At 42.4% G+C, this 13,207-nt stretch overlaps 1 protein-coding gene across 3 annotated transcripts in view; it reads right to left on the bottom strand.

Moving 5' to 3' along the window:
- RRAGD (Ras related GTP binding D) overlaps positions 1-13,207 on the bottom strand; it is a 38,622-nt gene that overhangs the window by 15,144 nt on the left and 10,271 nt on the right. For all 3 annotated transcript variants that reach the window (XM_070796080.1, XM_070796081.1, XM_019967366.2), the window contains 3 exons: positions 8,582-8,877; positions 1,182-1,381; positions 148-262 (listed from right to left, as the gene is read on the bottom strand). In XM_070796080.1, the coding sequence (XP_070652181.1) occupies positions 148-262; positions 1,182-1,381; positions 8,582-8,877 (611 nt within the window). The remainder of the gene's footprint in view (positions 1-147; positions 263-1,181; positions 1,382-8,581; positions 8,878-13,207) is intronic.

The raw sequence follows: 13,207 nt of genomic DNA, 5'->3' as shown, positions 1-13,207 counted from the left end.
AACAGTATGTAGGCACAATCTTCAAATGTAATATTTCAGAGACCTTGAAGTACTGTCAGACCAAGTAGAAATTAGATCGTTTTCACTCTTGCAGTGTTATTCTTAAATTCTGCGAATGACTCTAATGGGATAATATTATTTACTTACTGAGATAAAGATGTTTAGCAAATTCTCCAGGGTGGGAAGTTGTGGAATCAGTTTCTGAACCACTTTGCTAAAAGCTTCAAATATTGAATGGTCATATATGCTTGTCAGATAAAAGCTGAAAGGCGAAACAGTATTTCATCACTTTTTACCTTTGACTGAGGAATAGGCTGTTCATACTATGTCATAACACTAGTACCATGCCTTCTGGATTTACTACAGCTCTTATACACACATTCCAGCCCCTTCAGAAGTCAAAACCACCTAGGTAAAAAATGAACACGAGAACTCCCTGGCGGTCCAGGTGTTAGGACTCTGTACTTTCGCTGCCAAGAGCCAGGGTTCAATCCCTGCGTGGGGAGCTAAGTTCCCAGAAGCCATGCAGTGCGGCCAAAAAAAGAACATATCTTAACAGGACATTTCTGTCCAACTCCCCCAAAGCAAGAACTGTGCCTAGTCTCTGCTCACTGCCTGGACCAGAAGGCTTAAAAATGCAGATGCATGTGCCTGTATCAGCTTCCTTACATTCTCCAAGAGAATGTGCACTAATTATCTTTATACACATCTCTCACGTTATAGCAGTTACATTATTGATACGCAAGTAGCTAATCTTTTCATTTTTCTAATTTGCCAAATGAATGATGCATACATACTACCCCACAAAAATTATAGAGAAGTGGCTTTCCTCTGTGAATATGTATTTCTATTCGTTTTTTTAGAGGATTCCTTATGATTATAGATACTACCTATAATAATAAACCTCAGCATCGATTAACTTCCTGGATGCAGTGTATGGGTTTTCTCTTCTGTGTTTTTCATATGAGGAAGGCTTAGCTTTGATCTTTGGTCGAAAATAATTTTTATAACCCCAACACTTTTCTGAAAGATTGGAGTTAGCACACATGAAACTCACTTTTCCCAAATACTATCCTGATGTCTACAGCACCAAACAGGGTACACAGGTCAATGACTGTCGGTGCCAACTACTCATGATGACTTTGGGGCCCCAATGATCCCTGAGGCATTTCTGTTCTCACCTGAGATGAATTTTTTCTAGCCCAGCATCTGCAAGGTCATCATTTGCCCTCTGGTGAATGTCTCTCTGGGTTTCAATTTTGTGGTCATCTGACAGACCATCCACTTTGTGAATAAACACCTCAAAGTTGATGTCGGTGTTGACTTTGTAGGCCCTGGTCACTGTGAGGTGGAGCCTGGCCAAGGCCTCCATATAATCGTCCTGGGAACAAAGCACACGCATGTCAGGGAGGCCTCTCTGGGCTTCTTGCCAAAGCCTTCTGGGCTGCCTTCCACGGTCTCCCACCTCGCCCCACCCCCAGCTTTACTGAGGTTTGATTGACAAACACCGCATGTATTTAAGGGCCACGACATGTTTTGATATACACACGGTCAATGGCTACTTTGGGGGCACACAGGCAGAGCTGAGTGGTTTTCCTCTGTAGAAACTCCTCAGAGATAGAACAGCCTACAAAGCCTAAAATAATGACCATCTGACCCTTTTTAAAAAGTCTGCTGACCCCTGGTCTACAGTAATGGCCCCAAATAACACAATGCTGTTTTTTTCTCCTTCTACAGATGATACCCAAAAAAACACAATGAAGGCCTGTGTGTATGCATCTCTCTGTTTAAGAAATCAAACAGGAGACATCAAAGCCCCGTGTTTCTACCCATCCTGCCAGCCGAGCCCATCACTCTACCCCACATTTTCCAGAGGTAACCAGTATCCTAACTTCTGCCTTTAGCATCACTCACCTCTTTATACATTACTATTAAGACATACCTATGTATCCTTAAACATACAAAATTAATTTACATTATTTAAAAATTTACAACAATATCAACTTGCCTGTGGATTACAGTTCGCCTTCTTCGTGCCCATTATGTCAGTGAGATTCACCTTTGTTGAAGCACATAACTAATGCGTGATTCCTATGAACAGTTCTATAAAATTCCATTGTGGATGGTCACTTACTTGCCTGCTGATAGACATTCAGAATGTTTCCAGTTATGTGTTAGATCAGAAGATGACAATGTGGCCAGTCTCACACACAAATCTCTGTGCCTGTTTGTGAGTTTCTTAGGGCTTACCCTGAAGTCAGGCTTGTTGGGTCAGAGGATTGAGCACCTTGAACTTGACTAGATAACATGTAAGAACCCCTGCTCCTCCAGACTCTCACCAGCACCTAGGGTTATCAGATCTCTTCATTACTGCCAACCTGAGGGGTATGAATATGTCTCGGTTTTTTGGTTTTTTTTTTTTCCTGGTTTCATGGCTTACAGGATCAAGTTCCCCAATCAGGGATTAAACCTGTGACCTGGCAATGGAAGCTCAGAGTCCTAACCACTGGACAACCAGGGAATTCCCCAATAGGTCTTGTTTTTACAGCAAAAAGGAAAGGGATCTTCAGAACAAAATTTAAAGGACTTTTAACCCCCTCATTCTGACTCCAAAACTGGACAAATGAAGAAAAGCCAATAAACAGGGGATGTTTTGGGGCATTCTTGTATTACCAAAACTAATTAATAAAAATGTACCCCTCACTTCATGGGAAATAGATGGGGAAACAGTGGAAACAGTGTCAGACTTTATTTTGGGGGGCTCCAAAATCACTGCAGATGGTGATTGCAGCCATGAAATTAAAAGACGCTTACTCCTTGGAAGGAAAGTTATGACCAACCTAGATAGCATATTGAAAAGCAGAGACATTACTTTGCCAACAAAGGTCCATCTAGTCAAGGCTATGGTTTTTCCAGTAGTCATGTATGGATTTGAGAGTTGGACTGTGAAGAAAGCTGAGCACGGAAGAATTGATGCTTTTGAACTGTGGTGTTGGAGAAGACTCTTGAGAGTCCCTTGGACTGCAAGGAGATCCAACCAGTCCATTCTAAAGGAGATCAGCCCTGGGTGTTCTTTGGAAGGACTGTTGCTAAAGCTGAAACTCCAATACTCTGGCCACCTCATGTGAAGAGTTGACTCATTGGAAAAGACTCTGACACTGGGAGGGATTGGGGGCAGGAGGAGAAGGGGACGACAGAGGATGAGATGGCTGGATAGCATCACCGACTCAACGGACGTGAGTTTGAGTGAACTACGGGAGTTGGTGATGGACAGGGAGGCCTGGCGTGCTGTGACTCATGAGGTCGCAAGGAGTTGGACACAACTGAGCAACTGAACTGAAGTGAACTGATGTATGTATATGTATGGCTGAGTCCCTTTGCTGTCCACCTGGAACTATCACAACATTGTTAATCGGCTATAATATAAAATAAAAAGCTAAAAAAAATAAAGTAGCTGTCCCATTCTGCATTCCTACCAGCAGTGTAGAAGTTTCTCCATGTTTCCTTACATTTGGTATTACCAGTTGGTTGGTTTGTTTTTGTCTTTTTCAATTTTGGCCATTCTGATTGGCATGGGATGGTATGTCATTGTAGTTTTGATTTGCATTTTCCTAATAACTAGTGATTTTGAGCATCTTTACATGTGCTCACCTGCTAACTGTATGTCTGGTTTGATATTTTGTCCATTAAAAAAAAAATGTATCCCCAGTCTTTAGATAAATCAAAATACTAAGATACTAACAGGAAACTATGAAGGGAGAAAAAGACCAGACAGTCATTTTCATCCTTCACACTCTAAAGAGTTGTTTAAAATGTAAAACAAACATTGGACGCTGTGGCATGGTTTAGTCACGTCTGACTCTTGCGACCCCATGGACTGTAGCCCACCAGGCTCCTCTGTCCATGGGATTCTCCAGGCAAGAATACTGGAGTGGATTGCCATTTCCTCCTCCAGGGATTAGATGCTGGGCTAAGCATTTTGGAGAAATTCTAGTTTAATAATTTGGGGCACTTTCTTAATACAGTATCTCAAATAAAAAACAAAGTCATGATTGTACAATTCCACGTATAGAAATTCTAGATAAGGCAAACTATTCTATAGAGACAGAAAGCACATCATATCAGCCCAGGCTGGGACCTGGGCAGGGGGTACATCTGAGAAAGGATACAAAGGAAGCTTTGAGCGTGGTGGAAACATTCTTAAAGTTAGAAGGTGAGTAGAAGGTATATAGTGGTTGAACTGTGCACTTAAAATGAATGTAATTTGGGACTTTCCTGGTGGTCCAGTGGTTAAGCATCTGCCTTGCAGTGCAGGGGACGTGGGTTCAATCCCTGGTCAGGGAACTAAGATCCCACATGTGTTGGAGCAACTAAACCTGTGTGCTGCACCTACTGAGCGGCACGCTACAATTAGAGAGCCTGAGCGCTGCACACAATGCAAGATCCAACGTGCTGCAACTAAGACCTGATGCAGCCAAATAAATATTTGGTTAAAAAATGAGTGCAATTCACTGTATGGAAGTTACACTTCAACAAGTGTTATTGATTATGTCTTAACTGAAGAGATGAGTTAAGGGCATGTGTCTGTAAGCAGAAGCAGCCAAGGTCAAGAGTGTATCATGATCTCAAAAGATTAGAAATCATTCCTCTAACGTCTCTGCCAAGCACATGAAACGGTCTGATTACCAGCAAACTGATGAAGTGGTACAGATCTACAAGAGCTAAAAAATGACATGGCAAAGAAGGAAATATTTGATTACTAGAGCAGAGAGACAGTGAGTGATTTTTTCTCCTATTGTGCTTATTATCTTCTACAACAAAATTTAAAAAAGGAAAAACACATTGCCTGGCTTCTATTCTAAAATTAGATCTAGGAATTACAGGCAGGTCACAATCACAATCACCAACACGAGTTAAGCCAACACTCTAGTTTGGATCCCAAGCACCTGTGAAATTGCTCCCGGGGCAGGGTCGGGGTGCTTCCCGGTGGCTCAATGGTAAAGAATCCACCTGCCAGTGTGGGAGACAGAGGTTCAATCCCTGGTCTGGGAAGATCCCGCAGGCCACACAGCAACTAAGCCAGTGCACCACAACTACTGAGGCTGCGCTCTAGAGCCCGCGTTCCACAACGAAAGAAGCCACTGAAATGAGGAGCCACCACACCGCAGCTAGAGAGTACCCCCACCCCAATCCCTGCAACTAGAGAAAAGCCCAAGCAGCAGTGAAGACACAACACAGCCAAATAATAAAATTATTAAAAAAAAAAAAAAAGAAATGGCTCCTGGGGTTGGGGGGCGAGGGTGGCCCTGGAGACGTGCTACATTCTGTGGGCTGCCCGGGGCGGGCAGTGTCACTTGGGTAGTTCATGGGAAATCACTCTTGATGCCTTCATTCTCTTTTATTTTACAACATTATGTGAGGGACACATTTTTCTCCTTGGTGATATATTTATCTGGCAATCCTGTGATTGTGAGGAATTCACAAGCGAAAAATAAAACTAGGAGGTGTCAGACAAACAGAGTACTGCTTAGACTACTGCGGTGACCTTCAAGAGTTGCTGACACTGGCCTCAAGTTCGGTTCTGTTTAGTGTTTGCAATCACATCAAGTAGAGATTCCCATAAATGTGATTTTTTACAGTCTGCTTCCAACAGAAAAGTCTATTAGGCAGACTTGGAAACTGCTTCGTTAAAGAAGTTAAATACTCCTTAATTTTAGTAAATGACAACTTTTAACAATGCTTTTCCCTACCTTTTAAAAAGTGTAACTTAAAAAGATGTATTTCTTACTCTTATGCATTTCGTTGTCCTGTGGCCGGAACGAAACCCAGTGGCCCAAACAAAACCCAACAAGCCAAGGAACAAAACAAAGAACACATTTACCAACCCCTATTGAAAGTCCACTTTTTATGCTCAGGTTAAATTAAAACCAAATTACAGCTGCAATTTAAAAAATAGGCAAAAAAAAAATTAAAAATAGAAAATAAAAACTGCCAAGTGTGGGAGGGAGAGGCATAAATTTGGAATTTGGGATTAACATATACACACTAGTGTGTCTAGCGTGTGTGCTCAGTCCTGTCCGATTCTTTGTGACTCCATGGACTGGGGCCCACCAGGCTCCTCTGTCCATGGGATTTCCCAGGCAAGAATACTGGAATGGGTTGCCATTTTCTACTCTAATCTTCCCAACTCAGGGATCGAACTGATGCCTCTTGCATCTCCAGCGCTGGCAGGCGCCATCTGGGAAGCCCAACATATACACACTACTGTATATAAAATAGATAACCAACGAGAACCTACTGTATAGCACAAGGAACTATACTCAAGATTTTATAACAACCTATAAGGAAAAGAATCTGAAAAAGAATATATACATATATACTCTTTAATATATATCACCAGAAACTAATATTGTAAATCAACTATACTTCAATCAAACAAACCAAAAAAAGGGAGATTACTGAGGCAATAAAAACACCCTAAACAATGAAAAAACTGGCAAGTGTACCTATTTTATCACATTAAAGTTGTATTATCGACACCTGAGACAGAGTTGCACTGGCAATTCAAATTCCATAAATGTAAACTGTATGTATACAGAATCTGATATTGATGTTAAGCGCTTCCTGAGCCACAGTCCTGAAGTGACGAGTCAGGGCTGGAATCTACTTACCCTCAGGCAGGGCCACCAGTGCTGCCACCCAGCGCAGCAGCTGCAAGACCCAGGGAGAAAAGGGAGTTTAGAAGAGACAGAGGAGCCTGACAGCCCTGGAGCCTCCCCTCCCAATGAGTGGCTTGTTCACCGCCTGGGTGCTCCTCTTGGGCTTTAAGCTTCCTGACTTATGGTGCTGGCCAACCTGAGACAGGAAAGGGATACTGCCAAAACCACAGATGGGCCAGGAAACAGGTCAGGAAGAGCAGGACAGCCAGCAAAGTGTGGCTCCCAGCAGCACCTGGACCCAAAGCAGGTGCTAGAGGCGTGTATCTCTGGATGGGCCCACAGGAAGAAAGGCATGGCTGTCCATGGATCAGATACTGGAATGGACAGCTCCCTAGCCCACTACCCCACACACAAAGGAGAAAAAGAACTTCAAACCGTCTGGCCATGCGCCCGCAGCTCCACAAGTTCACCGTGCAGTCACTTGGAACTAAAAGGCTGAGTTGCAAATTTCATTATTATATTAAACAGGCACCTCGATCCATGAGTGAGTTTACGATGCTCTCAGGCATGAGTAGTCTTGTCTGTGAATAGTTCTGCAAGCATGGCCTCAGAACCATTATTACCGATGGTCATCATAGCCTTTCTTCCCCAACACGACTGGGCTCACAAGAGGCTCAGCCCCACCTGTCCATTTGCAGGTCTACAATTTCAGGCAAACATGAGACCTGAGCTTAGAGTTGGCTTAGGGCATTCCTGTAGGACTTGTTACCTTTTAATCCCCTATAGCTGCAAAAGAGAGCCCTCAGGAGGGCCTTCTGGCTGGCCCACCGTTGGGGACACTTTCTAAGAGCAACCGCACGTGTAATAGTTTGAAAAACATCAATGTCGATGTCCCAGTCTGCTACCTGTGCTCCTTCCTAAGACTGACCTGCCTGAGATGCATTTTCAGTCCTGCTGTCTCCCTCTCCTCCTGCCCTTATACCATCAGCCCCGTCCCCCACTTCACAAGAAAAAGGTCCAGGGTACCAAAGAGACCATTCAGAAGGCTGGTCTGAATACCAATAACATGAGTGACTTTCAAGCCTCGGTGATAAGGTTCTTCTCCAGCCAAGTGGCTCCCAATTCTTTGCTTTCAGCCAAGTTAAAATGAAAATACAATCAGGACTGTCTACTGATAAACCACAAAAAATATTTTTTTGTGTGATAGAAAATCAGGTAACCTAGGGGATACAACTTGGAAGGAATTTAAATAACTGAGTGAATGCTAGAGCAAAAATCATCCCCTATCCACCTTATGTGAACAAGATTTTCAGTACAAACAGAAACCAAAAACAGAATTGATGCTAAACCCTTAGTCAAGCACAGATACACAGATGGAGTAAAAAAAAAATACATGTATGTCAAATTTCACATTTTGTATTTAGTTACCTCTAAAATACACACTATCATGCTGCCTTAATGGTGTACTAGTATGAACTGCAATAGTTTGATTCAGAAGAAAAATGTTCACACTCAGAGAACTTATCTTCACAGGAAATAGTAAACACTTTGAAATGTAGATAATCATGTATTTTTGTTGCAGAGAACCTGTGATCTTTTAGAGATACCTGCCAAGAGTACCAGAGAGGGGACACGCAGCTGCTTTCATTGGCTATCACAGTGGTCCCCTCCCTCTGGGAGGTCCTCTTCAGGCTTGCTGAGAGCACACAGTTCCCAAACACTGCTTGTTGCTCAGGGTTGTGTGAAGGGAGACTTTTTTCCCCCTTTCCAAAGCCAGACAGCCACAATTGAGAAATGCTAGTCTGGCAGAAATGCCTATTCCTGATCCTAAAACCCAAACCCAAACAATCACAAAGGAACTTGTGTCAATTTAGGGGAGGAGGGGCATTGCAGTCCCACCAGACACCGAGATGGTGCCTTACCTGGGAGTCTATGACAAATATCAGTGCTCCTGTTCCTCGGAAGATCATCTCATAGTCAAAGGTAGGGTCGAAAAAGTCAATCTGTCCTGGGAAGTCCCAAATCTGAAAATTAACAAAGGAGCTGTTGGAAACGTCCTCCCGGCAGATCTTGTTCGTGCTCTCCAAGAACAGAGTTTCGTTGGGAGACATTTTATGAAAGACGACTTTCTGGATGGATGACTTGCCGCTCCTTCTTAGGCCCATGAGCAGGATCCTCGGCTTTACCTCCGTGCTGAAGGGGTCGCTAAAGTCCAGAACTGGGAAAACCACAAAAGAAGAAGGAAGGTGAGAGGCTGTCACAGTGGTTAGTGAGAGGAGTTTCACTTCCGCCTTACACATGATTTATGATCCACAGACAATGCTACCTTTTCAAATACAGAAAGCGCAAACTCCATCACCCCCTCATCACCGGGCCAGCGTTTAGTAAGTGAAGAGCCCTGAAAAATGCTGCCTCACCATCTCTCACACCATCTCAGAAGGCCAGAAAACCTGGGCAATTCCCCATCAGAAGCAGGAACTCTAGAGTGTGAAGACTAGAGGTTTCCTGGAACAGACTATACAGGGAAAGAATCCACCTTAGCATTCCAGAGTGAAGTCCTTCTTTGTCCAGATCATCAGTGTTCGCTAAAGAGATGCTTGTTTATTTGAATTATGCCTCAAAGAAACAATTTTGGACTTCATCAAAATTTAAAACCTTGTTGCTTCAGAGGACACATCAAAAAAATGAAGACAATCCACAGAGTGGGAGAAAACATTTGCAAATCATATATGTGATAAGGGTCTAGTATCCAGAATACATAAAGAACTCTTACAATTCAACAATAAAAAGATAATCCAATTTAAAAATGTGTAAAGGCAATTGCACCCCACTCCAGTACTCTTGCCTGGAAAATCCCATGGATGAAGGAGCCTGGTAGGCTGCAGTCCATGGAGTTGCTAAGAGTCGGACACGACTGAGCGACTTCACTTTCACTCTTCACTTTCATGCATTAGAGAAGGAAATGGCAACCCACTCCAGTGTTCTTGCCTGGAGAATCCCAGGGACGGGGGAGCCTGGTGGGCTGCCGTCTATGGGGTCTCACAGAGTTGGACACGACTGAAGCGACTTAGCAGCAGCAAAGGATTTAAATAGACATTTCTCCAAAGACACACATATGGCTAATGAAAAGATGCTCAATATCATTAGTCATAAAGGCAATGCATATGGAAAAAATGAGATGCCACATCACACCCCACTAGGATGGGTTAAAAAGCATTGACAATAACAAGTGTTGGTGAGAATGTCAAGAAATGGGAACTCTCATACACTGCTGGTGATAACATAAATGGTGTGCTTTGAAAAAATAGTTTGGTAGGTCCTCAAAAGCTTTAACATTGAGTCACCATATGACCCAGCAATTCTACTCCTAGAAGTAAAGAACTTACATATGTCCAAGCAAAAATCTGTACAGGAGTGTTCACAGAAGCACTAGTCATAACAGCCAAAAAGTAGAAACAATCCAATGGCCATCAGCTGAAATATGAATTAACAAAATGTGGTATACCCATATAATGGAATATTATTCAGCCATTAAAAAGGAATGGAGTATTGATTTGTGCCACAACATGATGAATGTTGAAAACATTATGCTAAATGAAAGAAGATACAAAAGATCACAAATTGTTTGATTCTGTTTATATGAAAAGTCCACGACAGACAAATTCATAAAGACAGAAGGTACTTCGTGGTTGCCAGGGGCTGGAGGACGGGGGAAACGGGAAGTGACCATTAATGGTTATGTGTTTTCTTTGGGGTGATGAAAACATTCTGGGATTAAATAGCAGTGATGTTTGCAGCCCTTTGTGAATATACTAAAACCATTGATCTATATACTTGAAAAGGCAAATGTTATGGTATGTGAAGTATATTCCAACTTTAAAAAACAAAAAACAGCTCATGACTGACAAAAATAAAAAACCAAGTATGAAACCCAGTGAAAGATCAAGAAAATAAACCAACATTTTAAGAAAAATGCAGAATATAGACAAAGATAGAAATGTGGCATTCATGAAACAAGGACAGTTCAGAAAAAGAGCAGTTATGGAAAAGGGTCTTAATGAATCTCAGAAATAGAAACATAATTGGCAGGAGGGGAGGATATATGAATTGAAAAGCAGAATAAGCAGATGAACACGGCATTAGTGACTGGAAAGTCAGCCTCTCAGAATACAGGACAAAGGGACAGAACAATGCAAAGTATGAAGTAAAGGTAAAAGCAACACCAAGAATAAAATTCCAAAGTCCCATTATTCTTCAAACAAGTTCCAACAAGAAAAATTACAGAATATGGGGGAAAGCAATACTGAACTAAATAGATAATCCTTTTCCAATTAAAATGAACATGCCCACAAAGTAAAAAGGAGAAATTTAAACAAAAACATCCCCACACCAAGAATAAGTATAGTAAAACTTCAAAACATCAGGAATAATAAAACTTAAAACTACGAAAAGAGGAAAACTATTACCTACAAAGGAATCATAAAGACATCAGACTTCTTAACAACATGAATGAAAGAAGAGAACAGGAGAGTATCCTATGTCAAGGATGGAAGGAAAATATCTTTCACCCCAGATTTATATACCCAGTCATAGTATGTCTCAAATGTAGGAGAGCAACAAGTGTAGCAAGATGTTTTCCAGGAATTCCCTGGCAGTCCAGTAGTAAAGACGGTAAATTTCCACTGCTGGGAGGCCGAGGGTTCAATCCCTGATTTGGGAATTAAGATCCTGCAAGGCTCCTGGTACAGCCAAAAAAAAAAAAAAAAGACATTTTCAGACATTGAAGGACTCTGAAAGCTTACTGCCTACTTAATCTCTTTGAAAGAATTACTCAAGGATACACTCCTGAAAGAAAATACACTCAAATATGGTGAAATGCAATAAGCAATGGAAGACAAATTTTATTGAAACCTATTAATTTAAGATTAAGTATTGATTTTAAATTTTGGAATAAAAAATTGGAAACTAAAATTCCAGACAAGGCAGACATGGGAGATTGGTGAGAGAGAGGTAGACAAAAAACAGACTAGTATGGTTCTTGTTAGAAAAGCACAGTTGCGTATCAATTTTTTAAAACAGAAGAATAAGTTTCTCAAAATATAAAACAGGTGCATCACATTAAATTACATACAACCACAAAAATATTTCAGTGCTTATAAATGTCTTCATCTCTTCTCAGTTTATACTGCTGGATGTGGGTGCAGATTTTAACTTCTCTTCAGCAGGGTCTGCAAGACTCTATGTGGAATGATCACTGACAGCGCTGCCCTGCAGGTTGGCTCTCTTCCACCTGGGAGAAAGTGGAGGGGATAGAGACCATTGTGGAAAGGGGAGGGAATGTGTATGAGTGTTTACAACATACATAGAGTGGCTGGGAAGTGAAATATACATATGGTTATAATATACACACACAGCTGGAAGTATTTCCTTTTCCCGGCCAAATTCAAGCATGGGCTGCCAACTATAAACAGCTGGGAAATGGTGAGTCAGATCAGCAAGAACACCATCAACTCTGTAGAGACCCCTCCACTGACCCCCATTCAGATGTATTTTATCATATTTAACTATTGTTGTTTAGTTGCTAAGTCGTGTCCAGCTCTTTGTGACCCTGAGGACTATAGCCCACCAGGCTCCTCTGTCCGTGGGATTTCCCAGGCAAGAATACTGGAGTGGGTTGCCATTTCCTACTCCAGGGTAGGCTTCCGAGGTGGCGCTAGTGGTAAAGAATCCACCCTGCCAATGCAGGAGACACATGAGACGGGTTCAATCCCTGGGTCAGGAAGATCCCCTGGAGGAGGAAATGGCAACCCACTCCAAGTATTCTTGCCTGGAAAATGCCATGGTCAAAGGAGCCAGGTGGGCTACAGTCCCTGGGGTCACAAAGAGCTGGACACGATTGAGCACACACACGCTGCAGAGGATCTTCCCCGCCCAGGGATCGAACCCAAGTCTCTGGCATTGGCAGGTGGATTCTTTCTCACTGAGCCACCCTGGAAGCCCATATTTAATTGGCATGTACAGTAATACACTGTGTGCCAGGGACCTTGCCAGACATGTCTACAAACTTTACCCACCCAATGAGGAAGAACAAGTCTGTTCTACCCCTGAGGAACTTGGGGCAATGAACCGGCCCAAGGTCACAGGACTGGTATGTACTAGCGCCCTCATCCAGGGCCTTAGCCGTCAATCAGCTGGCTTTCAACTAAAACTGCAATGAAGACACAAGACTAGAAAATACCAGAGTGTGTTATGCATGACAAGAGTAAATGCTGCTAGGGAAACTCTTAAATTTACTTATACGTAGGTGGGTGCTATTTCACAATATAAATGCATTTTTTTATTGTGAACCCATGATCAAAAAGTTTTGTATGCCACTGCTGTTGATCAGGGGAGGTTTCTTACATCAGAAAAGCCTGCTGACGAGACTACTCTGGTGGAGTAGTTAAGACTCCACATTTTCACTGTAGGGGGAACAAGTTTGATCCCTGCTCAGGGAACTAAGATCCTGCATGCTTCATGGCTCGGCCAAAAAAAGAAAAGCCTGCTGG

This window comes from Bos indicus, chromosome 9 (genome assembly GCF_029378745.1).
Source record: "Bos indicus isolate NIAB-ARS_2022 breed Sahiwal x Tharparkar chromosome 9, NIAB-ARS_B.indTharparkar_mat_pri_1.0, whole genome shotgun sequence".
NCBI classification, from domain to species: Eukaryota; Metazoa; Chordata; class Mammalia; order Artiodactyla; family Bovidae; genus Bos; species Bos indicus.
The sequence above is the reverse complement of the archived record's forward strand: the minus strand, read 5'-3'. Positions and strand labels throughout refer to the sequence as shown.